Source organism: Ipomoea triloba, chromosome 11 (genome assembly GCF_003576645.1).
Source record: "Ipomoea triloba cultivar NCNSP0323 chromosome 11, ASM357664v1".
Classification (NCBI taxonomy): domain Eukaryota; kingdom Viridiplantae; phylum Streptophyta; class Magnoliopsida; order Solanales; family Convolvulaceae; genus Ipomoea; species Ipomoea triloba.
This window is the reverse complement of record NC_044926.1, coordinates 793,835-821,647: the sequence shown is the minus strand read 5'-3', so window position 1 is coordinate 821,647 and position 27,813 is coordinate 793,835. Positions and strand designations below refer to the sequence as shown.

At 34.3% G+C, this 27,813-nt stretch overlaps 3 protein-coding genes across 3 annotated transcripts; 1 reads left to right on the top strand and 2 right to left on the bottom strand.

Moving 5' to 3' along the window:
• Window positions 1-215: 215 nt before the first annotated feature.
• LOC115996837 (dynamin-related protein 1E-like) lies at window positions 216-5,185 on the bottom strand. The gene is made up of 15 exons (XM_031236262.1): window positions 4,896-5,185; window positions 4,590-4,653; window positions 4,395-4,502; window positions 4,182-4,283; window positions 3,891-3,941; window positions 3,738-3,799; window positions 3,383-3,473; window positions 3,133-3,197; window positions 2,582-2,776; window positions 2,363-2,482; window positions 2,199-2,269; window positions 1,586-1,811; window positions 1,417-1,467; window positions 860-1,231; window positions 216-574 (listed from the first exon to the last, which is right to left on the bottom strand). Exons 1-15 carry the CDS (start codon window positions 5,034-5,036, stop codon window positions 446-448), a joined length of 1,848 nt encoding a protein of 615 aa, XP_031092122.1. The 5' UTR covers window positions 5,037-5,185; the 3' UTR covers window positions 216-445.
• Window positions 5,186-15,092: 9,907 nt separating this feature from the next.
• On the top strand, window positions 15,093-16,061 carry LOC115996899. Its single transcript, XM_031236335.1, has one exon. It carries the CDS (start codon window positions 15,093-15,095, stop codon window positions 16,059-16,061), a length of 969 nt encoding a protein of 322 aa, XP_031092195.1.
• An 8,353-nt stretch (window positions 16,062-24,414) lies between these two features.
• LOC115995723 (ras-related protein RABH1b) lies at window positions 24,415-27,219 on the bottom strand. The gene is made up of 6 exons (XM_031234833.1): window positions 26,904-27,219; window positions 26,235-26,305; window positions 25,528-25,616; window positions 25,299-25,410; window positions 25,060-25,150; window positions 24,415-24,850 (listed from the first exon to the last, which is right to left on the bottom strand). The coding sequence occupies exons 1-6, from the start codon at window positions 27,018-27,020 to the stop codon at window positions 24,704-24,706; spliced, it is 627 nt and encodes a 208-aa protein (XP_031090693.1). The 5' UTR covers window positions 27,021-27,219; the 3' UTR covers window positions 24,415-24,703.
• Window positions 27,220-27,813: the final 594 nt, after the last annotated feature.

The window sequence follows — 27,813 nt, the reverse complement described above, 5'->3', positions numbered from 1 at the left end:
ATTAATTTTTGAGAAGGTAAAATGTTTTATTAAGAGAATAACGTTTTGGAGCCCAATTACATTCATCTATAGATGAATGAAAAGTCTTATTTAAGATTTACTTTCAGCAGTAGGATGAGAGTGGGTACTGGGTAGGGATTCGATTGTAATTACTGGGGATGAGAGGACTAAAAAAAATCATTATTCTTTCGTCACAATAGTATGTACAGCAGAGATATGCACAAACCATTATATTTATAGCCAAATAACTCATTGAACAAAGCATCAAGAGTGCTGTCAAAACTAATGAAAAATGTATCAGTTGTCTGTCAGCATCTAAAAGGGAGTAAGACTACACACCAAACAAAGTAATTACAATGCAGAACAAGTGAGATTCAGCAACAATCTGGATTCATGCAGATTGCGAACTGAAATATCATACTGGCATCTACAGCGTGCACTAATATCATCGAGCCCATGATACAGAGTCAATCTCATCCCTTGCTTTCTTGTACAGTTCAAGCCTCTTGGCACACTGCTGTCTCCTCTCCATCAATGCTGGATCTTCATCTAGCAATTCTGCAAGTGCCTTACCCTGGGGCATATAAAAAGCATTTAGCATGACTATTCAACAAGAACATACATGGTAGTATGGTGTTCACGTTGATCTATGGGACAAGCGATGACAAAACTGACTATTAAAGATTCTTGCTAAATTTGTTGAAATGTTAGAATTCAGGAACCTTGGAAACCATTTTTTATGTTCCAAGGTTAAAAAAAAAATCAAAAAGTCAAGTCTTTATTCATTTAAAGCCATTTGATTTTATTGCAGTTGTATAATCAGACATAGTCTTAAATCAGCAAAAAAGGGGAAGTGTACCTCTTTTCCCCCAATACGTGTGTAGAAGTGATTCAGTAAAGACTGTTTGGCCTCCTTCACTTGACAGTGAACCACTGCTTTGGGAATAGTGTTCCTGAGAGTGTCTGATACCATATTGACATAAGATGATACATTTGACCCTATCCTCCTAAAGTGACCTTCTGAATAATTGTCCACTGTTGTAGTTGCAGCTGCTTTTCCCCCTTTCTCCACTTCCTGGGGAAGTTTCCTGAAGAAATCAGCTGTCAGGTAGGCAGCTTCCATGTCAACAAGTCTAATTACTGTCTTCTTACTTTCCTCACGGAACTTTTCCAAGGCTTGATTGGAAGCTGCAGCTATTGCAGTTTGTAAACTAGGAAACCGCTTCAACTCCTATTCCAATATTCCATCATTGAAGTTAGAAAAGGATAGGAAGGGATAAAAGTGGGAAGAACATAAATAAACCTGAAAAGCAATGCCTCTTGTAACCCTTTAGAGCAGGAAAAACAATAAATACAGACAGACAGACAGACACTGAGACACACACACACACACACAGATAGAGAGACAGAGTTTACCTGACATTCCCCAATTGACTTCCTCACAAGTTCCTTCAGAACAAAGTGAACCTGATATTTATTCAATAGGTAAGCTATAGGTTTAGAAGATTAATATTTAACACAGTACATAAATAAATATACACACAAAAATTAACTCCAATAAACTAAAAGTACAATTAACACTTACAGCATCTACTGAAGCTTCAGCTGGGCCTCTAAAATAATTCAAAGCTCCCTCAATAAGCCGTCTATAACCTTGCTCGGGGGCAATCAAGTGAGGTTGGTAACCATCTGCCTCTGAAACAACTTTCCTCACATTCTGAATAGATAGATGGCGATCGAATGGAAGTTTTCTCAAAGCTGCAGGAAGCTGATTGTCAAAAACCCCATAGATTCTATCACCACCTGGTCGGCTGATGTAGGTAACAAATTCAAATGTGGGTCAGCAATAGAACTAGATATGCAAACCAACAGGAAAGAAAACAGTGACCATAGGTAAATAGACATACGACTAATAACAGATCATGCCTCGTGGTCTATACAAAGTCAACTACTAGACTCTTTAAATTTATCTCATTGAGACTAATGATAACAATAGCCTCACAGGCTTTTGCACAACTACACAATTTGTGGTGAGCAATCGTGTAGTCAATTTCCCTGCAACGCCTTATAAGTGTAATCCAGTCGTTTTCATCCTCAAATTCATTATATTTTGTAATTTGGCAAGTAAAATACTTCTATGCTCCACAGATGGTCAAAGCAAGGGTATCAAGTGAAAGAGGAAATTTTAAGTTGCATACCCTCCATCTAGATGCTCCTTAAATATCTTGAAAAAGGCACGGCATAGTTCCAATATAGTGTAGAGTTGAGCCTGCATAAAAGTTTTAGGCACTGAAAAATTAAGAATGTCACTCAATTATAAGAATAGTAATGATGAAACATGAAAGAGAAGAAAGCAACTGACCCCTGCATCAACCCCAATAGGCCTACCAAGGTGGTCCAGTTCCGACTGAAGTTCATCAATGCTTTTGTTTATTAAAGATGTAATGCTTGGTATTCTTGCTCTTATTACAGACTCCAAATGCTGAAATCAAGATATTTACAGTATTTCACAGATCTACACTTTGTGCAAATAATGGATACATGTTTATTAGAGGGTTTTAGAAAGACACCCAGAACACACCTTTGAGAGAAGCTTTGCCAGGTACTCTGAACCCATTTTACTCGAGAGGTGCCCATATTCAGGACTTGTAGCAAAATATTCCCGTTCCTTTCTCCTTGCAACAATCATATCAACATTTTTGTTTATATCAGCTTGGGAACGATTTACAATACCCACCCAAGGGTGTTGCAAGCGATAAGCTCTTCCTTCAAGAACCTTAAGTAACAAGAGAGCAACTTCAGTTATGAGAAGGGTTACATATTTACTTATTTAGTGGTCAATAGCAGTATACAATTTACAAAACAGAAACAGAACAGGTTTAACTGAACTGCAAATGCTCTAATCCTATGTAAATGCCAACAGAAAACATAGAAAAGACGCTCTAGAGAGATTATAGAAGAGGAACAGAGAACTCAATCCTATGCATTGGTTCATTTATACATCAAGTTAGCTTTGTATGCACACCAAATGTAAAGAACAAACTTAAAACTAGAAAGTCTTAAAAAATTACAGTTGTGGGGTGTTTGGGAGAAAAAGGTTGGGGAGAGGGGGTGTGGAAAGAGAGCACTCACATCCAAAGCATTAGTTCCTTTATCCATCAGATCTAGCTTTGTAAGCACCCCAAATGTTCGGTCCCCTGTATGAATGAACACAATTTTCTTTAAATAATAATAATAATAATAATAATAATAATAATAATAATAATAATAACACTAATAATAATAACAATAATCACTAATAATAATAATAATGATAATAATAATAATAATAAAATGACATATTGCTGGTACAGAATGGCAAGAAGATTCACAATCAATATACCTGATGGATCCACTTCCCTAGCAAGTTTTATTGCATCTGATGTGGCAATATCCTGATTGGCTGGGGATATTGCAAGTATTATGCAGTTTGGCTACAAAGCCATGTGTAAGAACAATAAATAATTCAGAATGTAACTGATGCAGTGTGATCACATAAGTAGCAACTACTACACATTAGAACAGGATAAGAATGGCATGACAGTATAGAACTATAGGTTGAGTTGAAACTTGAAAGGATCACAAGTTGACACACAACTCAAAGAAATAATAGCCAACTAGTTGCAAAATGCCTAAGGACTTATCGTACAGTACTAGATCAATCCAAATATAGAAACAAGAAGATGATGATGCATTACCTTCTCAACATAGGTGCGAACCATGTTTTCAATGTCTTGGACTATACTTTCAGGCTGCCCCTCTGCAGTGCACAAGTTTGTTTGTATTTCGATTACCTTACAAGAATCAAAGCAATCACCCTAGTGAAGAGATAGAAAAACTAAAGCACTCACCAACAGCAACTTTTGTCAAACCAGGCAAATCAATCAGTGTTAGGTTGACCACTGTCAACATAATACAGCCATGGCAAGGTGTCAGACAGCCAGCAAATTAGCAAGGTAAATAGAGTTGAGAGAGATAGAGAGAGCGGGGAGGGCAGGGGGATGGAGAAGCTGACAATTCCAAACAAATCAAGGAAATTTGCTTAATTACTCCATGAACTATGGCATTTTTCAGAAATGCAACGAAACAAGTATAAATACTCCTTTTGCTTCTGAACTACAGGCAGAAAAAGAAGGGTATACCATTGGGTGAATAAATGCTGAGGTGGATGGGAACAGGAGAAATCTGTTTTGTTTTCCCTGTTAGTCTATCAGTTTCATCCTGAATTTCTTTGCGAACTAGGGCTGCAAAAGAAAATCCACACTGTCAAAATCAGCATATTCTTGCGACCAAGTGTGCTACAATAGACAACTTAATAGAGAACTTCCGAGCACTCTAGATGATAATTCACGTACAGAAATCACTGAACCGTCTTCTTGGTAAATGAGCGAACTCTGCATACTCCTCCTGCCCATCGTTTGTCTTGTGCAACTGTAACACCAAAGGCCGCCTCGTAACAATCCCTGTCAAAACCAAAGAGGAAAGTTCAAACAAAGTCAACACATAAGCATCAAACGGAACACAAAATACACACACAATTTTCTGCTCACCGGATCCTCGGGGAAGAAAATCCCGTCCAACTACGCTTTCCAGCACAGAAGATTTTCCAGAACTCTGAATGTCGTTAAAAACAGTTATCAAATGCGGGGGAAACAATTTCCCGTGCTCGAAACACAAAAAATAAATCAATTAACACTACTCCTTTGCCGTTTAAAATCAAACTCGAAACAAAACTATCTGTTAAATACTCCCATTCTCGCTTATTTCAGCTCATATTTGCTAATTATCGCTTTAATTTCACGCTCAAACCAAGCTCAACAGCAGCTACAGAATCGAAGAGAATTGAGTTAACTAACCTGACCGCCGACGACGGCGACGGACGGAAGTGCGTCCCAGAGAGAAGAGAAAGAGTTGTCGTCGCCACCGTAGTCGCCGAGAGCAGTACAAGCTCTCTGAATACGATTTACCAAACCTATCAAGCTCTCCATCGTCGTCATCTCCACACTCTCTCCGAGCTAAGCTAAGCTCTAGTGCGACAGTTCAGCTCAACTGGCGATTGAACGATGAATAATTAAGCAATAAAAAATCAAGCGCCACAATTATGAACACAGAGAACTCTGTGGACTTGAAAACAACGCCGAGTGGGACAAAGCAGTTTTAGAGAGAGAAAGTTTTAAAAGTTGCAGTCCTTATCTACATGCCAAAATGGAAGTCGGACGAAATTACGGGTTTTGTGCTTTGGGCCTTCTTCGATTAGATCTGACCCAATAAATTAATTGGGCGTTCTGTTATGGGCGTGCAGAAACTGTCCGTCACGAACAATGAATTGCACGTAATAGGGCTATTATATGATACCAGAGCCCATAAGAGTTATTTGGGGCAATTTATATTATAGACCCGTTCATTTAGCATAATGGACCTTGAATCAAAACAACAAAGTACAAAATTCATACTCAGTAAGGTAATCGCAACACAAGACACATACACATGCTATATATTTACTTATTTTTCAAATTCAATTTAGGTACATAATTTTTGTGTTTATATACTACAAACAAACTTTTAATATACTAAAAATGAGCATATATGTTAGTGGTTCACATTATAAGGTGGATCGTATTCCACAATATAATGGTGGTCAAAATGAGTATTGACATGCATGCAAGTCAGTCATTATACCATGGACCATGTGCCATAACTAATACTGCAGTTGTGTTAAAATGAAAATTGCAGTTGCGTGGAACAGATGTTGTTTCATCTATCTGGAACTGCATTTGTGTTGAACTGATATTGTAATTGTGTTGAATAGATGAACGACCTCTGTTATGCGCAGCTGTAGTTCCCTTTCAATACAACTGCAGTATCAGTTCAACACAACTGGAATATCAATTCAACATCACTGCAGTATCGGCCATGACCATGGTCCACAGTATAATTTGCGCATGCAAGTTCATTTTTAATGTAGTACTTAAAAATGAATTTTTAGTACACTAAAAATGAACCTTAAGTTAAAAAAAATATTAAAAAATTAATGATTCACCTCACAATGTAAACCATATATAGTCCACAGTATAACTTGCTTATGTTAGCCATCCATGACAGCTGTAACACGTTGAATAAGTAAATTTTAGGCTCAATTGTATAACTCCTAGGCTTGAACTGATTAATTATGGTTAGAGTCAAAATTTAAAAGACAAACTTCATTAGAGTACATCTTTAAATAGAGATGTGAGTTTTTTCATAAATCAAAGTTGGAATTTCGGGAGAACTCGGGTTCGATTCCCACAAGTGACGATTTCCCTTGGGTCAGCTCCCGTGCCTCCCGGTCGAACGTGAGTGGACCCCGGACCGTTAAACGGACGGAGAGAAAGATCCTGTAAATTTACCCAAAAAAAAAAAAAGTTGGTGATTACTTTATCGTGGATCCCGGGCAAAGTTTGGTACACATTAGAACATATATAAACGTACGTACATACAACCACCTAAATAGGCCCATGCAGATCTTTACACACAATGCTTCCTTTTGGTTGATTTCCTTTATATGTATACTCCTAAGAACAAACACTTTTCCGTATGATGTGGGGGACTGCATGCATGCATGCATCTTCAACCTTGAAAGCACAGTTTCACGATGTGGTACATCTTTATATGGACTGAACGACTTGACATCCTAGTAAGACAACAAAATGAGGTTAAAACAAGATTATCTCTCATTCGCTTGGCCAATTAATTATGTTCATTGTATCATCCTTGATTTGACCTTACCAATTTTTTATAACCCAAATTTGCAACTTCAATATACTATATCCTAGACCCATGAACTCGTCTCAAAATCCATGAAGGAAGTAAATTCTCAGTTTTAAGTGATTCAGAACATTTCCAGTGAATTTACATTTTTGTGCATAAGAAGTCTTCATCACCACTAATCTGTCAAAGTATATTAATGACTCCTCAAATTTTTAGTGGAGTTCGAACTTCTACTCTGCAACGTGGTCCCATTTTTTTTCTTTCTTTATTGGAGAGGGACAAACAGCTCCATACTCATCTGCATATGATAGCTAGCTATATATATCTATTATTATGTGTATAGTCCAATACAGTATGATGATAACATGATGCATTGTCAACATATGCGATTTCAAGAGGTACATGAATTGATACTCTCAAGTACCACCATCGCGTGGGGTTTCTCACTTGACGTGCCAATTGATATATTAGTTTATATATAGGGGTATTTCTTTCATTTTCAATTTCTTTTCAGACTCGTCATTCACTAAAAAACCACAATTATTTTTTACTTTCTACTAATGTGATATGTTCTAATTTGTTCATACATTTTATTTTTAAAAAAATAATGGTTCACAATTTTTATTATTTTTATTCTCTTCTGATCTTTCAATTAAAAAAATACTGATTCCAGAACCGCCCAAAAAAAGTTCCGGTTCCGACAATCTTGGAACCGCAAACCGATTGTTCAGAACTGAAACCAAACCGCAGACATGCCTACACAAAGATGCTTCTTCCATTGATCTAGATAGAGATTATGACTAGGCATCAAATCGTCAAAGTTAGTCTAAGTTGGCATCATATCAATCTAATCGAATTAAATTAAAATCAGTGTCAATCATATATTTACAAGTAATTGAAGAAGAAAAGGAACCAACTATTTGTTTTTCAAGTTATAGGGACATAATTATATTTTTCTTAAAAAATTAAATTTATTTGACTTGGTAGTTCCACCTCAAATGTGTAGTTGAAAAGCTCATAATTAGACATTAGGATGGGTGGACTAGTTTACCGCCGCCCATGATTTTACTTAGTTCTCATCAAATTAAGCCCTCGACCCTAGAGATAACTTGGCACGGCAGAGCACAACACGTCATTAGCCAAGGCGGCATAACTAGAAATGAGAGATTTATGCACGAGTAATTTAGGTTGTTATTTAATATAATAAAACATCGCTATTAACTTCTATCTCAATAATTTTGTTAAAAATGAGTACCTAGTAACAAAGTAAAAATTTAACAAGAAACAAGTTGGGGGCTACCCCTAGCTAGCCAAGCCAGCTGCCATGTTTTGTTGCAACTCATAATTCTAGTATATTGGTTTCTTAAATGAATCACGTAATAATTGACTATAAATCTAATGGAAAAAAGTGCACGTAGAAACTATAGTCTTGTTACGCTTAATTATTTTATTTCATTTTTTAATTAAAGAGTAGTTAAGCATCTCAATAATTCAATTATTAGAGTGTACGTCAATGAGTGGCATGCTACATAAGGTTAAAACTTTGGGCACGTAAAGTCAAGGTTCAAAAAAGGTGGCAGAACGGCGGAACCCATAATTGTGTGACCAAGTGGGTAAAATATAATTTTCGCACTAAAAAGTTAAAAGTTCAATTTTTGTCAACATCTTTTTAGTTGAGCTTGTTACACATGATCATTCTTGTGCAAATTACTAATGCAATTTATTACTTTTTTTGTGTGTGATTTGTCGACTATTATACAAGAGTGTGGTTTACTATGAGTTTCTCTTGTCACTCAAGAAAAAAAGTGGCAGATAGTGCCCCGACAAGGGTACCAATTGGATGGAGCGAGCATGGTTTTTAGACTATAAGATTACAAGTTTGATTCTTTTTCAATACCCTTTCGGTTGACTCAATTGCGCATGATTTAATTTTCCTAGTGCTATTCACATCGCTTGTGTGATTTAATTATGAATTATTGCATAAGAGTTAAGTTTACCCAGTGTGCTCTCTCGAGTAGTGATTGCGAATTTTCTTGTCACCCAAAAAATAGCAGCGAATAAAGCATAATTCTCGTACTATAAGGTCACAAGTATTATTCTCGCTGACATCCTCTTGGTCGAATCCATCACACATAATCTTCTTAGTGCAATTTACAACTGTATAATTTGTAAACTATTACGAAGTAACGAGTTTACATTTAAAAAGTTGGCAGTGTTGCACTACACAATAATGGAGCCTGCCAAGATTTCATTATCAGTATTATATATACATACATACTAAAATTGCAACTCCGAATTAAATGTCATTATACAAAATCTCCTATCTATATATATTCCATTATTTTGATTTGGACCATTCATTATATATTGACAACACTTTTTTTCTTTTCCCGTTTGTCTTTTTTTTATAATTAACATATATGGAAAGATGTATATGTTGCCTAAGCTTGCTTGTTGTGTTATAGTGTGCCAAAACTCATAGATACAACTTGACTTGATTTTTTTTTTTTGGTTTTAATTCAATAAACATGGTTAATTTGTTATAAAGTATATGTGTCTGAAAATTTGTATAAAAAGGATATTTTGAAAGAAATAGTAACATTATTCATATCGATCACATCCTCAGTGATAAATATTAAAATACAATTTAAAAGAAAAGATTTTAATACTCAAAATCTCATCTTGCATAAATATTAATATCCCGTGATTTACCTCCACCGCCTCCTACCATGGAAACCGGCGGTGGAGGTAAATCACGGGATATAGGATGTGCTTCAACTAACCGAAAGGCTAGCAAATGTTTGTACACTAACGCCCATAGCCAAATCCATGCATTTCTTGTTTTCGTTATTGTTGATAGGTTTCGAATCTTACATTCTACGACGGCTAACAAAACAAAATCAAATCTCTCAACTTATTTTGCGTTAATTTGTTAATTAAGTTATGACATTCGCATATCACAATCTTTATCACTTATAGATGAAAGGTCTTATACATGATATTTGTGGCATTAATCCAATCTTTTAAAAAATGGGAATTAAATGGAGTTACATGACTTATAGATTGAAGCCATAGTATATAGTTGGACCTGCAAATAATTAAGGATTTGAAATGTAGGATGTGATGGTTGCGAAAGAAAGGAATGTTTGCAGTACACGTACTAAATGATTGTTGGATTTTACCTATCGAAACACAAGAGATCGATAAGATACACCGACTTGGTTTTTTGTGCATGGACTGATGTAGGGAGTGGCTAATATTTTCACACGCCATTTATACTCTCATACCCCATAAATAATCAAATCCTTTTCTATAAATTATTTGCTCCAATTCTTTAATATTTTTTTAAACTCAATCTTTTATTTACAATCATATATGTTATCCATCAACATTAATGTCATTTTGATTTACAAGTCCGCAAATATTATATATCCGAATAAATCTTTAGATGATATCCGTTTTATAATCTTAGTTGGTAAAGGATCACAGTGAAGTAAAATAAACATAAATTGTACATAGCTGACTGTTTCAAATTAAGAATGTCAATAGGCAATTCACATTGACCGGAGTTGAACTTAAAACATTATGGTTACTAAATGAACTGCCTAAGTAACTCAACTAGGGTTGTCCCACCAATGTTGATGTCATTGAGGAATGCTTAGGGGGATAGAACAACAAGGAGAGGGGTGGGTTTTATACGTGTACAACTGTACAAGGGACATAATAGGGTTGTGGATTTCTTGACTTCATGCTCGATCTCTCTGTCATGACTGAGATTTTCGGTGGATTGACGTCTCTTTGATACTTCTCAACAATTGTTATCTAATGATGTTGATTGGTGTGTCGTGGACTAAAAGGAAACATGTCTTGGACTTGTAAATTTTATTTTAAGTTGCACTTGCATTTTATTGATACTGAAAAAGAATCTAAAAGTAAAAATGCAATACTTTATTATTTTCAGTAATGTAACTATGTGAGCTCGCATATTCTATGCGATAAATTCCCTCTATGAAACTTGCTAATATTAAATTATATTTTGTAAAAATATTTCTTTTATTCTCAAGTTTAACCCAATAATTTCATACTACGAGCTAGAATTTCAAAATCTTAATTAAAAATAATAATTTTTTCACATTAAGTGCATAACAAATGAAGGGTATAGAATCTGAATAAGTTTGATCTGATGCCATTTAATTTTTTTTTAATATTGTCTGCACTGAGACTCGAACCCACCACCTCCCATATAAAAGGAAAGGTTTGATGCCACTGAACTACAAGGTCCTTGGCGATGCCATTTAATTAATTAACCATATATTTAATTTGTTGGATTAGGAACAATGGATTAATTTATAGGTATAACCATTTTATATTTATATATATATATATATATATATATATATACACACACACACACCTCCGTTTTTAAATTATGTAAATAAATAAGAAATGAGTTGTTGATATTTTCTTTCATGTGTGTAGAATGCTGCAATATTTATACCGCTTTTTTTTTTAATCAAACCATAAAAGAAAGTCAAAAGTAATAGTTAGCATGCCTTTCGAGGAAGGAACCAAATTCAATAAAGAAAAGAAGTTAGTTATAGATAAGAAAGAACAAGAATGAAATAGAATAAGATAAATTGCAAAACTCTCGATGGAATTTGTTCCACATAATTTTGTAATATAATTTATTATTTATCGATTATCTTGTAGGAACAGATTTTAGCTTATGCAAACTCTCAAGCAGTGATTGTGAGTTTACCTCGTCATCTAAAACAAAATCCTATTTAACAATAAATTAAATTATATATATATTAGAGAAAATTTTCGTTGACTCATATTCTAATGCCGTCTTGATAAAAAAGGAGATCAACCATTTGCGCCCTCAACTCATATTGAATAGCTATAATTGCAAAAATGTCAATAACATGATTAACTACTTGATATGATAAAAATACTTATTTGTTTTTTTTTTTAAGTTAAAAGGAAGCATCGAAGAAAAATCAAAATTATATGCACACACATGTATAATGCAAATGCTATATTTTCTTTACACTGCTAATTAATACGGAGTATTAGTTTAATTCAACAACTCTGGACATTTTATTAATACAAAAAGCGTATAAAATTCAACATTTGTTGCTAATACTATTTTAATTCCACTAACTTCCAACAAGTACACTGCTAAACAAATACAAAAGTATATATATGTTTGTGTGTGTGAAGACTTTTTTATTTTAAATATGCATAAATCTTAATTATTTAATAATTTATTTTTAGAAAAATTATTTTAGTTGCTTTTAATTAATGACACGGCACGGTTCTAAAATGATTTATGAAATTTTCATAAGTTTTTTGGAAAAAAAAAATCAAAATGAAAAATGCTCACCCTTACAAATTTTAGTGCATCATAACTTATAGTAAAACTTACAATTTGCAAATTCTTAAGCATAAAAATCAAAACTAAATCAATTAACCGTGGGTGTTGACACAAATAATATAAGTTATTATGCCCCTTGAAGTTAACATGAATTATTTCTTTTAAAACCAAATTAATGTGATTCACAAATAATTGAATAAATAGTTAAATATTTCTATGTTCACAAATAAGGAAACTACGAAATGCAAATTTATAAAAGTTTTGTATTTTTTTTTATCATGAATTTGTATCTTATAGTGTTAGAAAGTCAATATAAACTTAACAGTTGGAGCAAATTGGTAAGTAGAATGGTAATATAATTAACTAAACTCTTGCATTTCAAACTAAATCCTTATTAATTTTACCATAGTGGAGATCAGATACTATATGCGGCATGTAAAAAGCATAGTTGCAGTAGGCGCTAGGCGCTAGTCAGGCGGCAAACTAGCGCCTAGGCCCTAAGCGGTTTACTATTAAATATAAATATATATATATATAAATAACAAGGCTGACTCGGTCGAGTTCGCTGTCAACTCGATGAGTAGGCACCTAGGTGGTCGGCCGCCTAGGAGCTAATTCGCCTCGACTTAGGGGTGCCTAGGCCGATTTTTGCAACAGTGGTAAAAAGTAAATTAAAATAATAAATAAAATATCACTCTAAATTTTTTTTAATAATCATGATTTTAAAAAATCTCCGTTAATATTTTTTTAACCTAAAATTGACCTCAAATCTTCAATAATGTGAAAATATCTTCAGGAAATATTATCAGAGAATAATATGCCTGGAGAAAAAAGGTCTACTACAATGAAATCTAACAACATATAATTAGGCATATAGGCTGCACTGCTGCAGTACAGAGAGGGCAAGGTGATATAACACTTGTTTGAGTGACTAATTAACTGGAACATGATTATTATATTTAAAAAAATTATAAGTTTGATTAGTATTAAAATCTTTATTAATCAAGCTTGTTTCACATAATTTTATAAATAAATTTAACTCTTATATAATAATTTACTAACGCATCCTCATATATTATTGCTCCATTCCAATTTCTTTTTCTACCCCCCAAAAAAAATAATAAGATGTTTAATTATGGTGCTTGATGCTCCAACAAAAAGGTAAAATTATAAACTTTGATCGTCACAGTTGGCACGTAACAACAAACCACCGCACGCCGCTATAACAGTGATCGGGTTACAGTGTGACATTAGCTGTACGTTAGCAAGTTCTTAATCAATTTGAATTTAAAGAGAATGAGAAATTATAATCCCCAAATCTTACCTTTGTGAATTTGGTGAAGATTATAATTGATTCTAATTCTCTAATAAGTTGTATTTGGTTGATATTTCTCATTTATTTTAAAATTAGAGCTCAATAATTTTTTTTTAATGACTCATGAGTTTTGAAATAATTTGATTTTAAACAAATATATCAAATCAATTACTAATTACTCTCGATATAATATATGTGTGGAGAAATTTTACAATTATTATATGGATGTTATAGTGTTGTGTAAATCAGTAAATGTATATTTTGTAAAGTTGATTCTTGTATTTTGCCAAATATAAATTAGGGAAAAGAGTACAAATTACAAAATTTATGACATTCCAATATATACAATGATTAGTTTAGGTTCTCTACGAATATGTTTACAACCTTATTTTTTTGGGGATCCACCCACGTTCGCTCCAGGGGGAATCGTCACTCGTGGGAATTGAACTCAGGTTCTCCCAAAATTTTTCCCCACAAAGAGAACTCACTTACCACTTGAGCTACCCCACTGGATTGAAGTATTATTGACTCTGTTACAGTATCTGTTCATAACTACTCCCATAACTTCTCAAATGGGAGTGTAATTTGGTGTCACGTTGAATGGGATAAATTGTAAGTCACCATGACATATTATGTACCTTTTTTGTATACTACAGATACAGAATCTGAATGTTATTTCTGGACCAGAGTCTACCATGCAAGGTAGACCCTAATTCATAGTATCCGTTGTCCCAATCTAGATAGCCTAAGAGCCCAAACTCTTGCATGGGGGGCACCTAGCTCCAAAATATTGATGGGAGTCGAACCCCCACATTGTCCCTAGAATGCTGATTTTACGTCAAATGGTCTACCACTTGATCAAGTCATGCGAGGCTGCACACCTATTTTTGTTAAGTGATGAGGAAAACATGTAGTCGTATACTAGAATGTACACTTAATAAACTCGTTTATATGTAATAGTCCACTATGTGCGAACAATACCGTGAATTCGTTTGAGAAAGCATTAACAAAAATTAAACTTGTGAGATTCTGATATGAAAATAATGTTCTACCCAAAATTATACACATATTTTGTACCGGATAAAAAAAAATTGTATTGATCGATATCTTAATTTCTTTTAAAATATTAATTAATATTAATGGTAGAATGCTATATTGCTATAAATAAAAAAATAAAATAAAAAACGAAACTTGTGTTCGGCACGGCGGCACACTGCTAATTTTCTAAAAAGTTTCCATATCCAAAATTGATTTAATAAAAAATTAATTCAATAACCACCAAATATCCGCAATTTCGCATATCGCGTCAACATTTTATAAATATTAAGACAAAATAAAATAAAATAAAATCTCTCCCCCCATCTCTCTCTCTCTCTCCCCCATAAAAGGCCACACCCACTGAGCTTTCCTGCGCTGTGTCTGCTTCTCTCTCTCTCTCTCGAAAGTGAGAACGAAGAAGAAGAAGACAACCGCACGCCTATACTTTTTCTACAGTCTGCACGCTCAAAAGCCGTAACCTCCACGAATGTCGGGATTCCTCGCCGGAATTCTCGCTTCCCAAGACCGTACTTGTATGTGAACGGTTAGTTGTACGGAAGGAGTGCGATCGTAACTATGCGGTGTAAGAAGCACTTTACCGATATCAGTAGCGGCGTCGGCGTTTGCGCTTCCTGTCTCCGGGAGAAGCTTTTCGCTCTCATCGCCGCCCAGGCGCAGCATACTCAGCAACAACAGCAGTTTAGGGCGCAGGAAGAGCGCCGGAAATCGGACATCAATAATAATCCACCGCCTCTGGTGTTTCCGCGGTCCGTTTCGCCGTATATTTCTCGCCGGAGCTCGGACACTTCCCCCTGGCACCACCACGATCGCAGCCAGAGCGGTTTCTCGGACCAGAGATTCTACTTTACTCCGCAAATCGGCCCTAATCGGAAGATAGTTGAGGGGAACGAGTATAGCAAGAAGAAGACTTACAAATTCTCTATGTTTTACAATCTGTTTAGATCCAAATCGGAGAAGCCGGATTCGGATCCTGTAGTATCCAATTCCGGTGAGCCTTGTATGGTGACGTCATCTTCGTCTTCGTCGTGGTTTTCCTCGATTCTCTCCGGTCGTCGGAAGAAGCAAAACCGTACGTTTTCTGTAGACGAATCGACGGTTGGAGGGAGGCGGAGAGCATGCCGCAATTGCGATCGAGGAATGTCTCCGGCCAGGTATTCTGATGATGCAGATGGAGACGAGCATTGCCAGGGCGGATCGAGCGGATACTCCTCCGAGTCCTCTCCGAAGCAAACACCGAGGAGGACTCCGGCGGTTGCTCCTGGCCGGAGAAGCGGCGGAAAGTCCAGAATACAACGGAACGTCTCAGGGATGACTTTTTGCTTGAGTCCGTTAGTCCGTGCTAGCCCTAACAGGCAATGGAACCAGAAAAGCATGCCGCCGGATATGATACTCACCGGCGACATTAGAGTTCCGGTGAAATCTCAGAGCTCAACTACGTCGACGTCGTTGTTCTGCAAAAACGGATCGAGAAAACTTGCAGATTTCGGGAGGGCGAATGGCAACCATAGATTTCGTAACAGTTGACATTTGACCTCGTCGACGGTTGCGACTATGCCGATCACCGCGCCTACATCTTCAATTACGATTTTGCCCATTTGTTATTCTCTTTCTGCCGTTTCTGGAAACAGATACATCTCCACTACAGTATTATTTTCCTCTTCTTTTTTTTTTTCAATATTATTATGTTTTGCATTTTGACTGGAGTGAATTACCCGAAACACCCTTCAAATTGTCAACGAACAAGGCTTAGTGGATGATGCTGCAGATTTGGATGGCAATAGTAGGTGATTTGTGGGGGTTGCATTTGATCAAAGGTCAGCGTGGCGCCACGCGTATGGTGATTTGTAACATTGGCCCACTGTAAATGATTTAGTCAAAGAATCAAGGTTTTAATCAATTTGAGATTTTGAGTTCTATTTTTTTTCACAGTTTTTTATGGCGATGTTAAATGATGGTGAAGCACTAACACTATATTTTAATAAAGATATTTAGAATTAGAAATTACTTACGAAATACTAATATTGAGCATACCACCCTCGTTCGTTCCGAGAACTTGAACTCAGATTCTCCCAAAATTCTTCCCCATAAGAGTTCACTTGTCATTTAAGTACCTCATTAGGTTATCACACTACATAGTGGTGACAAGTTAAATTCAACACAATTATTCTTAACTATATTTTTCAAGGACATAAACCAAATTCACGGTATTTATTATTTTGGAAATTTGCTGAAATTAACACAACACTTTTATAAACAGAAAGTTGCTCAAGTTGGAATTCTCGGGAGACAATCAACTACAAATAGCCTAGACTAATTTATCTCATTGTAATTTTATGTTTACAAGGATCACAAGATGAATTTCACTCAAAACGCACTTTTGAGCCACAATTACATACTTTCATGTAAACCAAAATTGCTAAATTCACATAAATTACACAAATGGCATAGTACTTGTATAGTCAGTAGTCACCACCACATTCATAATTCTATGCTGTTGTAGAGTAAAAGCCAAGTGAATAATACTCCATTGAATTGAATTGGTACAATTAGTTGAAAGTTGGTAGCCGGTAATGTCTACATCTTTATATTAATAATGGAGTGTATTCAACTTGACTACTTGCAAATACTAATGGCATTTTCACTTGTGGTCATAATTTTGATCTGCTTTAATTTTAGTTATTAATTTTTTAAAATTTAAAATGTGTTTAAAACCTTTTGAAGCTTTCACCAACCTATAACATGCTACATTTATGAGATTTTGGGTTAGGTTAAAAGTTGAGCATTTTTATGATAAAAAATCAACTAGAAGAGGAATTAGTTAAGATCGAGATTTAAAGTAGAAACATGAATTTTTATTTTTATTTTTTATTTTTTTTTCATCTTTAATCCCTTGACTACTGTATCTCTTCTAAATTTGATCCATGGCTATCAATTTTTTTCACCTTTAGTGCATGATTGATAAATTCTTACCATATCTTGTCGTTTCGATAAGTGTTTTGACCGATTCTGTCTGATTTTCATCAATACAAATATAATTCAAGACCATTATATTCAATTGTGTGGTCTACATGTTGTTCAAACTCAAATAATAAAATGTCATTTCAAATAACTCGTGACTTTTGGGTGAAGTTTTGCCTCTAAAATTGACTGAAAATTTAATTGACATTATCAAATGTAACTAGAATTTGATAGCAACATAATGCACCAAATGTGAAAATTTTAATAGTATACAACAGGAAAAAAAAAACAACAAAAAAAAAACAAATTTATTTAATAACCAAAAGTGAAAATAGGTATAGAAATATCATTACAATCATGTCAATGAAAGTTGAACTAACACCCTAAGAAATGCATCAAATTCATCATATTGAGTAAATGGTACATAGAAATTTCTTTTGAATTTTCTAGAGCATATAATTAAGACATTAACGTTGAACTCAATGAATATCTCATAAATGCATAATGAATTTGGGGTAGAATGCAAATGTGTATATGGGACTTAACCATCCACCGGGGCACCGGTAGCCTAATTTCGCCGAGAGCTTTAATTAGTCAATAATTCAAAGGTCAGAGAACGTGTGTATTTATTGTCCAAACACTTACTTCACTAATTTAGCGGAGAGCTGAGCAATACTAACTACAATAATTGTGGTCCTCTCAACCAAACGCTTTTATTTGCTTACTCACTATTTGAATAATAGTCAATTAAAAGTATTTTGATAAATTGAAGATGTCTTTCTTCCCAAATTTCACCCATGTGACCAACTGAGTTATCCATCCGAATAAATTAAAAATGTTTTTCTTTTTGAATTTTATCTCTGTGACTAACTGAGTTGCCCATACAGTTAAATCGATAACTGAGCTGCCCATAAAGATTAATAGCAGATAGTGTGATTGTGGCTCAATTACACTTTGTCTTGTTTAGTTCAGTTTGCTTATTAATTTTCATTTTGGTATTTGATTATTGTGTAAATTATATATATTCTTTTTATAATGTCATGCCAATGAGTAAACTAAATGAAACTGAGTTATCATCCACTCTGCACGAGTTGAAAATAGTAGCTACAATAAAAACAAATATAAGAATATAAAAATAATTTCCTTTTTGATATTTGGTTGTTTGTACGTGTTATATCTTTTCATCATAATGTCTTTTTACAATTAAACGACACTTTAACTCACAACTTTTTATAATTTTAATCGTTGACCGAATTGAAATGAACACCTTAAGACACTCTAACCTAATCGATCTATCTCACATCAATACTTTTTTAGCCTCCATCAAAGGGTTCCCATCAAGTGTAAAACCTGATCATAATGAACAAAACGTGGAGCAAGGACATCCCAATGAATTATTGAATCAATTAAGGAATAATAACAAATATAAACAGCTAAGAATAATTTCCAAAAAAGAGCATTGCAATAACTTACATTAGTCTCACATATTTGTCGGCTAACAAAAATAAGAAAAAAGTGAATTTTTTGCAACAAAAAAAAATAAATAAATAAATAAAATGGAATTGTGTGTAGGGGTCCGTCCAGTCCAGTCAAGAAATTTGGAGCAATTCCATTTTCTTATAAATGCTTAGGCAGAAGATTTATTACAAAACAGCTAAGAAAGACTAAGGCAACGCTCCTCGTAACGCCACGCCATCATCAGACCATACTGAAAAGTACGAGATTATATCTTGGACCTTATATGTTGGGCATAGAACGTCCTGACTCGATAGAGTATTTGGGAGAATGTAAATTACAGTGACTCAATGATTCAGTAAACATGACTAAATGCTGGTGTGCACAAGATCAAAATTTGTTCACTTTGAACATAATCTCTACATTGTCCCTGCCGAAATTCGAACCTTGGTATCTTATCTTAAATATTACCTACTAAACCATTTGACTTAAGACTGTACAGGTATGAATTTGAATCCCTGACTCCTGAGGTGGTGAATGAGATAATATAACTTGAACACTTTAATATATATTTTTTAAATACTCATAATTCTTACGAGATAGGACTAGACTTTCTCAGACCTTTTCAGTTCATATTTGATGTGGACAAACATACAATATCGGAATTGGGATTGCTAAACCTTTTATTTTACTTTTTTATTGGGCACAAAAGTTTTGAACTGCAAAGGACTTTATGTGTGTGAACGGCAATGGAGATTGATAGTCAAAGTTGAATTCAACACATCTTCAAATTGTGTGGATATCATCATTATTCATTATTTGTTCCGAACTACCAAAGTGTTTCGTGTGTGGGGGTACGTTTCGAAACATCTAAAGTTTGGTCTTCAATTTAAAATTGATTTTTATATACTTTTAACTTTTTGTAGGTAAAAAATTATAGGTATAATTTGAATGATAATATGGACTAGCTAGATAGTTGTGCATGAGTGGGAATCATTTTTCTATGACGAGAGAAATCCATAGTTACTATTTGAAAGAATGTACTAGAGAAATCTCATTCTTGAATAATAGCCTATATAAACCATATAAATGAAGTAAACTACATCAAGACGGGAATCATTTTCGATCAATGTAAAATACGTATTCCAATTTTGTAATATGAGTAAATTAGAAGATATAAACCAAGTCGACTACATTATATCATTGAATTTGATAGTTCGAGGTAGATGCATCTCGAACTCTCTTCACAACTCTATCTATAATTTATTGAGTATATGTAGCAAATAGTTGTCACTCTTGACCCTTTTTTGACACCGAATAGCTCATCTTTAAATTATCTTTTTCTGCAACACATTAGTCTCGGTGAGAGTATCTTTTATTGGTATCAGGTAACACTCTTTCAAGTAATTGTTTTTTGTCCCACCGGTCTTCCAACAAGAGCACTAATGATATGTATTCAAATTTAAAGAAAAGCTCATCCTAAAAAGACTATTCTACAAGAGAATTTGATGATAATATATATAGTGGTTATGAAGCTTTAATTTGTTTGAAGAGATATATTGTGTAATTTGGGGATGTTAGTTGTTGGGCAGCTTCACATTGCTGTCATATTGATGGCTTCAATTTGAATGAATGTTTTGCTTTTTCACGAACTTTGTACCCATCACATAAACTAGCTGTTCCCAACACCACTTCATTCTTGTATTAATTATATTGCTTTGAAAAATGCCTCACAACTCTCATATCTTTTACAAAAAGTTTCAACATATTCTTTAGGAAGTATATATCTCTTATCCAAGGAGTTATAGGATATAGTTTGATGGGAAAATTAATGTTTTTTTTTTCAAAAACTATAATAAATATATAAAAGGATAAGTCTAAACGAGAAAGCTCTTTGGGTGAAACACGTCTTGTGACTTTAGCCGGCAAATGATCACAAAGAATTAAACCCTAGCTGATTGGCAAAATAGAGACTAGACCTTTGCTCACTGCGCACAAGGAACCCCCCTCACTGTCGCTAGTCAGGCTCGATCACTGATCTCTTTTCTTAAACTTCATCCATGTAACCAGTTGAACTGTCCATTCAATCAACCTTATATTTATCAAGATAACTGTTCGAGGAATTCGATTAAAGTTGCCTCATTCTTAATCAAGAACTAACGAACTTGTTTAATGTATACTTTTGAGTATTTAGTGCCAAATGCACATGGAATCCATTCCATTTATTTTATTATTATAATCTTTATTTATTTGTGTTATCCAATAAATAAACCAAAACCTTCCATGTTCCCACCCATCATCCACTTTCTATTGATGCAAAAAATAAGATTCTTTAGTGTTACGTTTGAATAAGTGGATATATTCATTGTCTGCTGTCCACAATCAGTGTGCTATTTCTGTTTTTATTTTTATTTTCTTGGGCAGAGATAATCATATCAGTTCCATAGTGCCTTAAATAGGAAACATAAAGAAAACTATTTGAATTTCGCCACCGAAAATACCACTTTCTTCGTTTCATAATTTCTCATCCACTCAACCCTTTACTAACTACCAAATTTTTTTCCCGAGCACAACTCAATTGGTCAATCAATACAAAATATGTTAAGAAATTTTATTTTGCTAGCAGTCGTAGGTTGTTAATTTACAAGTATTTGGGGCCACCAATAGGCCAATTAAGGCATATATTGCGATTTACCTTTTTCTACTCCTCTCCAGAGTAGTGAAGAGTGCTTAAGTTTGTAGTTCAAACATAACTTCCACTTATTCTTTTTTTTTTTTTATTTATCCCAAACACATCTCAACTGGTCAACCAATCCAAAATAAGTAAAGAGACTTTGTTTTGCCAGCCGTTATAGGGTTCTAGTGTACAAGTATTTGGGGCCTATAGACCAATTAAGAAACATTCCGTAATTTACCTCTTTTATTAGTTTGGGCTCTACAAGGCAGGAGCTACGAAGAATACTTAAGTTTGGAGTTCAAACTGATCAACTACCGAATTTTTTTGACACTTTATTACAAGGATATTTTAAGAATAAAATATATGAAAAAAATAGTGTATGTCCTATGGCTTGATGTTGACTATGGTATTGTGACATATGATATAGAAAAGTTGTGTATTAAATTACATATTGCTAATAGTCTAATACTATTGCATATTTTCCCTCCAAACAATGAAGTAGTGTTTGACGTGAAGGTGAAGGTTCTCCAATAACTTGAATAGTAAATGGCATTTGAATATGCCGTCATTGAATTTCTTAATTGTATATATCTTTGATTGTGGGGAGGGAAGTGTCATCTTTCAATTGTTAAACTTGTAATTTTATTTTTATCAATTGTTATACTGATAGTGTTATTGGGTCTAGAAGTTCAGAATGCTCTCTATTTTGGACAATACGTACAATACACGTTAAGAGAAATAGAATTGGAATCCACAAACAAGCAAGTGGAATGCTCGATATGGGAGATGTTGGGAGTGTAACAATGATGGTAAGTCCAGTTGATGTGACATCTTTTGATTTGACATATCAGTTGATCGAACAACATAGCAGTTGAAGTTGTGATGACAGGCAAAAGGACTATACATATGACCATTATCTATGGTGATAACTAAATCAATGAGACTAATTTTCCAACCTTTGTAACCGAGAAATGAGAGCATGTCTATGATACTTGAGTTATCGGGTCAATATAGTTGTCTCATAAGTCATAAGTCATAACCCTCATCACACACTTAATTTTGTACTTATGTAATTTAATCTAAAAAATTCATAATAAGATTGGACAAATCATTTAATTGAACTTTCCATTAGCTTAACTTAGGGTGATTTTCCACCATTGCAGCCAGATAGCTTGGAAATAAAAGTGTGTAGGACATAAGACCAACCTATAAATTAAGTTTTAAAAGAGTTTTCATTTTTTTTCCTCGAGAACAGCTTAACTGGTTAATCAACCCAAATAAATTGATGTGCTTTACTAAACAGGAATGTATGGATTTGACCTTATTTTGAGCACTAATGTACACATTTGATACTTATAGGTCAGTTAAGACATATCTGATAATTTATTTCATTCACTTATCTTCGAGACAGGAGCGATAAACTACCATTATTTGAGTTTGTTTCTTTTTGGGCTAATCAAACCCATAATTAAAGCATATGGGATTCTATTTGATATCAGATCCTCTTAAATATAGTAAATATATACTCATTGTAACCTTTGACTAATTATTTCGTTTAAAAAGGAAAATAATGATTAAAATTTGTAATTCAAGATTTGAACTAAACCAATGAAACGGATAACATGAAAGATAGGACATAATAATCTTTTGAATTAAAGATGTAAATAATCCATGATTGGATCAAAGATCTCCCCGGCAATTGCTGCTTTTAAACAATGAGATCACCAAGAATTGCATCAAATTGAAGAGTCTAAACATCCCAAAAATCTTTGATTTAGAATTTGTCAAATTTAAGTCTTGCTTTATTTTATAACGTCAAATTTTCCACGTGAAAAATGAGATTCATATCTAGCTTATGGAGCATGGTTAGGGATAACAAGTAATATCAGGAAGCGGATTGTCACAAATCCTAATAGGATGAATTGGGTTATAGTATATAAGTATGAACATCACATTTTCTATGTGAAAAATAATATTCATATTTAGCTTATGGAGCATAATAAGGGATGACAACAAGTAATATCAGAAATCAATTCCTCCCAAATATCCTAATAGGATGAATTCGGGTAAGTAGTAAAGATATATAATAACTGTAACTGGTTTTGGTAATTTTGAAAACCCATTATTAGCTAGGTACCCTATGAGTAGTGTTAAATGGATCTGATACAAATATGTGCAATATTCGTTCAAGTATGTATTTAGGTGGGTTAGATGGAACAACCTTAACTAAGTTGGTTAGATAGTTGCCTTAGTAACCACACACTTGAGTTGCATCTCACAAGCAATTTCAAAATTGTTTTGTTTTTTGGGACCCACCAAGTCTACAAAAACCAAGTATTTGCAAGAGGACCTTGAACCATCTCTCTCCTTTCTCTCTCTCTCTCATCCACATATGCAATGTTGCATCAAAAATCACACCAAAAAAAAAAAAAAACTATTAGTGATTCCCTTAGCCTTCTCGATAAATGGTTCGCCTCCTTGTAGTTCTTTGTAAACTCTGATCGCAAGACAAACTTAAGCGGAGCCCACTTTCAAATAATAATTGTAAATTTTTATGAATAAACAAGCATATACCCTACCGGTTCGCATTTCGAGGCATGGTAACGTGGAACATTTTGGCATGACAGGCTGACAGCAACTTATGTAAACATTCATTCACAAATCACAACATTCACTCCTGGCGGCTATCACACACACCGATGAACACTATTTTTTTTATTTTCTTTTTGAATCAGATGAACACTAATTAACTCACAGCACACCATCCATGACTACAAAAAGAAGGTAGAAATAGCAGCCAAACATACTATTGCATAAACAAGAAGAGGATTTTCATACAAAACTGCAGAACATCTTTGAAAATTTTGACCCAAGAAGAAGAATATATCTAAATGACTTGGTCCTATAAGATGATACAGATACCATTATACCAACCAGCTGACAAATACCAGGTCTAACAAACTATAATGACAATATCTTACCCAAAATGTCAAACATGACCGAAACTCTCGAATGCTATGAAAGACGATCTTTACAGACACAACTGAACAGAAGATGGAGAATCGCAAACATGAAATCAACAAGCGCATCCTCCCGACTGTTGTTGAGACTGGGCCGAATTTGAGTTTGTAGACTTGAGGTTGACGTCGACCATGTCTTCTTGCTTTGCTGAGGATAATGTCTCCATTCCCGGCAAGGCTGCAGCAATTTTTCTAAAAAGCGGCTGCAATGATCGAAAGGTTTTGCAGCAACCAATGTTAATTATCAAAATGCGTGGCCAAGTAAAGCAGAAAAGCTAACTAACAAGAATAAAAATGTTTTACCAAAAAAAACTGTTTTCATTTTGTTTTTATCACAATCACGCAGATGCCACTTCATCATATAATCAAGATATTCTTAAGAGACTCTCACAAGGAAGATGTTATTACTCACCTTTATATTGAAGCCAGCCTTTGCACTGGTTTCAATAAACATGACATTCATTTCACGAGCTTTAGCCTCTCCTTCTTCTATTGAGACTATTCTGTTTATATGCAAGAAAGAAAACTGAGATTAAGCAAATGAAAGAAAAAATAAACAAGAACATTACTATATATTTCAAAAAAAGTGGGTAAGGAGGCTAAAAATTCCTTATTTAATCAGAATCCTAAAGAAAGCCAAAATATAGATACCTTTTCTCAACAAGGTCAGTTTTATTCCCAACAAGGACAATTATAACATCACTCCCACGCTCAGTCCGAACCTCCTCTACCCACTTTGAAGTGTTAAGGAAAGACTGCCGGCCTGAACATTAAGTCAGATACATGTTACAAAAAAACAATACACTGCATAGATTGAGTTTTTTTTCATAAGATATTAATTGCAGCAAGGGGAAGTGTAACAAATTAAATGTAAACATACTTGCAACATCATACACAATAACAGCAACAGATGAGTCCCTAATATAGCTGGGTATAAGACTCCTGAATCTCTCTTGCCCTGCTGTATCCCTGCATACAGTCAGAGAGGTGAAAATTTATAAAACATTTTAAAGAAACTAAATAACTAATAATGATCCAATGACAGATCCGACATTAAGAACTTCAATAAATATGTGGTCTCGCAGCTGCAGACGGTGGATTGCTAGTAAAAATAGTCATGAACAGAGTAAAGAAACTAATAATGGACCGATGGCAGATCCGACATTAAAAAATTCAATAAATATGTTATCTTGCAGCTGCTAACAGTGGATTGCTTTCTAAAGAGTAAATAGTCATGAACAGAGTATTCATCACTTGGGAATGAAAACATATCTTTATAATAGCTAAAATTGTAGCAACCATGAAACTAGCTTTGGCATGCAATTTGCGATGCTCATGCAAGGAACTTTGGTGTATATAGAAGTTTAACATTACTCCGTTGAGCAAATAAAAGTAGGAAATAAAGAAAGCATTGATGAAACTGATTACCAAGCTACTGTTATGGTAGCGCAAAACTTATTAGGCAGGAGTGGAAAAGAGGACTTCAACAAATGGTCAATAAAAGTGGGATGCATGGGAATATGAGCGCAAAACAGAATGATTTTGCAACACAAGCACAGGATCCTCACATCAAGGACTGCAACTTACCAAAGCTGCAATCTCACTGTACGATCTTCAAGGTACATTGTCTTTGACAGGAAATCAATACCAATAGTTGCCTGAAAACAAGTTAGCATTTAGGTAAGCCTAAGAAATATTCCGCTTAGCCTTGAAAGAGATGGTGCACTTAGTTTATGCAAAGTCAATAACAAAGGTAAAATGATTTCCCCTTTTCCAATATGTAATTGTTTTTGTTTTCTTTTTGGCAAGACAATATACCACTAATTCTCAAAAGCTCTTATTTTCAGAGACCACCATAGCTAATACAAAAGCCACAAGCTCAATATTAAGTTATTCACCAACAAGTAACAAGATCTAGTGGATTGAGCTTAATAATAAGAAAAATGATCGGCAGTATGACACCTTCAAAGTGATAACTTTCTGGCAGAAAAATAATCCATTTCGAACTTTATTGTAATCACCTAAAATACATTAAGTGCTAACTTAACTAAGAGCTGATCTAAAATTATCAGTTCTCGGAGAATCAAAATTCGTTGACATAAAACACTTGAAGATCATTAAGTATCAGAATACAACAGCATAGGAGTCACAGACAAGCAGATCAAACAAATACGGATAATTTTTTGAATTAGTTCATGATAAATACTGGTTCAATTGGAAATCAAAAGCAGCAAATTATAAACGGATATACAGTACCTGATAAGTGTTATCGAATTTATCGTACATGAAGCGAGTAATGATACTGGTTTTCCCCACGGATTGATCTCCTAAGAATACGAGCTTGTACTTGGCAAGAGCCGAAACGGGAGCCATCTATCTGATCTACTCGTTTGACTTCTGGATTATGAAATCCGTGGATCGGATCAGGACTTTTCCGACGGAGTATTTTATAAATCGCCGGAAAATGATCGGAGGCGCGTCGAAGACAGCAGTGTGAGAGAGAATCGTGCGTGCTCGGTATTTGTATTCCAGGAAGAAGCGCGTGAAAGGGTTTTTCAATTTGCACAAAAGGATTTAATAAAGAACTAAAAAAAATGAACAAAATTTTGTATGTAGTATATATACTTGTCAAAGAAAAAATATTGATTGTGTCACAGAGTCTATACAAAAGTGTGGTAATAGTGAGACCTTTTTCTCTCTATCACTTAAAAAATATTAATTATGAAAATTATAATTAATATTTTTAAATAGTTAGCAATTCATTACCAAATTTTTTCAATATTATGGATAATTTTATGACTCAATTAGCCAATTAGCTTGTTGGTATTACGGTGATTTTGATTTTTGAGTTATTGAACAACGCATAGACAGCTCGGTTGGTCACAAAGGTGAAGTGATTGAGTCTCACCCGCATCTTCGCTTCTGTGTTCAATCAAACAAATGTTTGGCTTCTGTGTTCAATCAAACAAATGTTTGGCTTCTGTGTTTAACCTTTTTGAAACATCTTCGCTTCTGTGTTCAATCTTTTGAAAACATCTTAGATGCTCTGTCGAATTGGATCATAAGGGACCCTTGGGTTGGAAATTCAACCTTTTTGGGAACAAAATTGAGTAAAAGGCGACTTAAAGATTGCGATTAATAGCTCAAACTAAGCATATTTAAGAAT

Bases quoted from the DNA above. Each gene is read 5' to 3' on its own strand.
- LOC115996837 (XM_031236262.1), bottom strand. From the start codon at position 5,036: ATGACGACGATGGAGAGCTTGATAGGTTTGGTAAATCGTATTCAGAGA. The intron at 4,503-4,589 runs GTGAGCAGAAAA...TGGTTTTGACAG, and splicing joins TTTTCTTCCCCGAGGATCCG to GGATTGTTACGAGGCGGCCT. The intron at 2,483-2,581 runs GTGTGTTCTGGG...TCTTGATTTCAG, and splicing joins TGGCAAAGCTTCTCTCAAAG to CATTTGGAGTCTGTAATAAG.
- LOC115996899 (XM_031236335.1), top strand. From the start codon at position 15,093: ATGCGGTGTAAGAAGCACTTTACCGATATCAGTAGCGGCGTCGGCGTT.
- LOC115995723 (XM_031234833.1), bottom strand. From the start codon at position 27,020: ATGGCTCCCGTTTCGGCTCTTGCCAAGTACAAGCTCGTATTCTTAGGA. The intron at 25,151-25,298 runs GTATCTATATTT...GCATATAAACAG, and splicing joins ACTGACCTTGTTGAGAAAAG to AATAGTCTCAATAGAAGAAG. The intron at 24,851-25,059 runs GTGAGTAATAAC...CGATCATTGCAG, and splicing joins AGGCTGGCTTCAATATAAAG to CCGCTTTTTAGAAAAATTGC.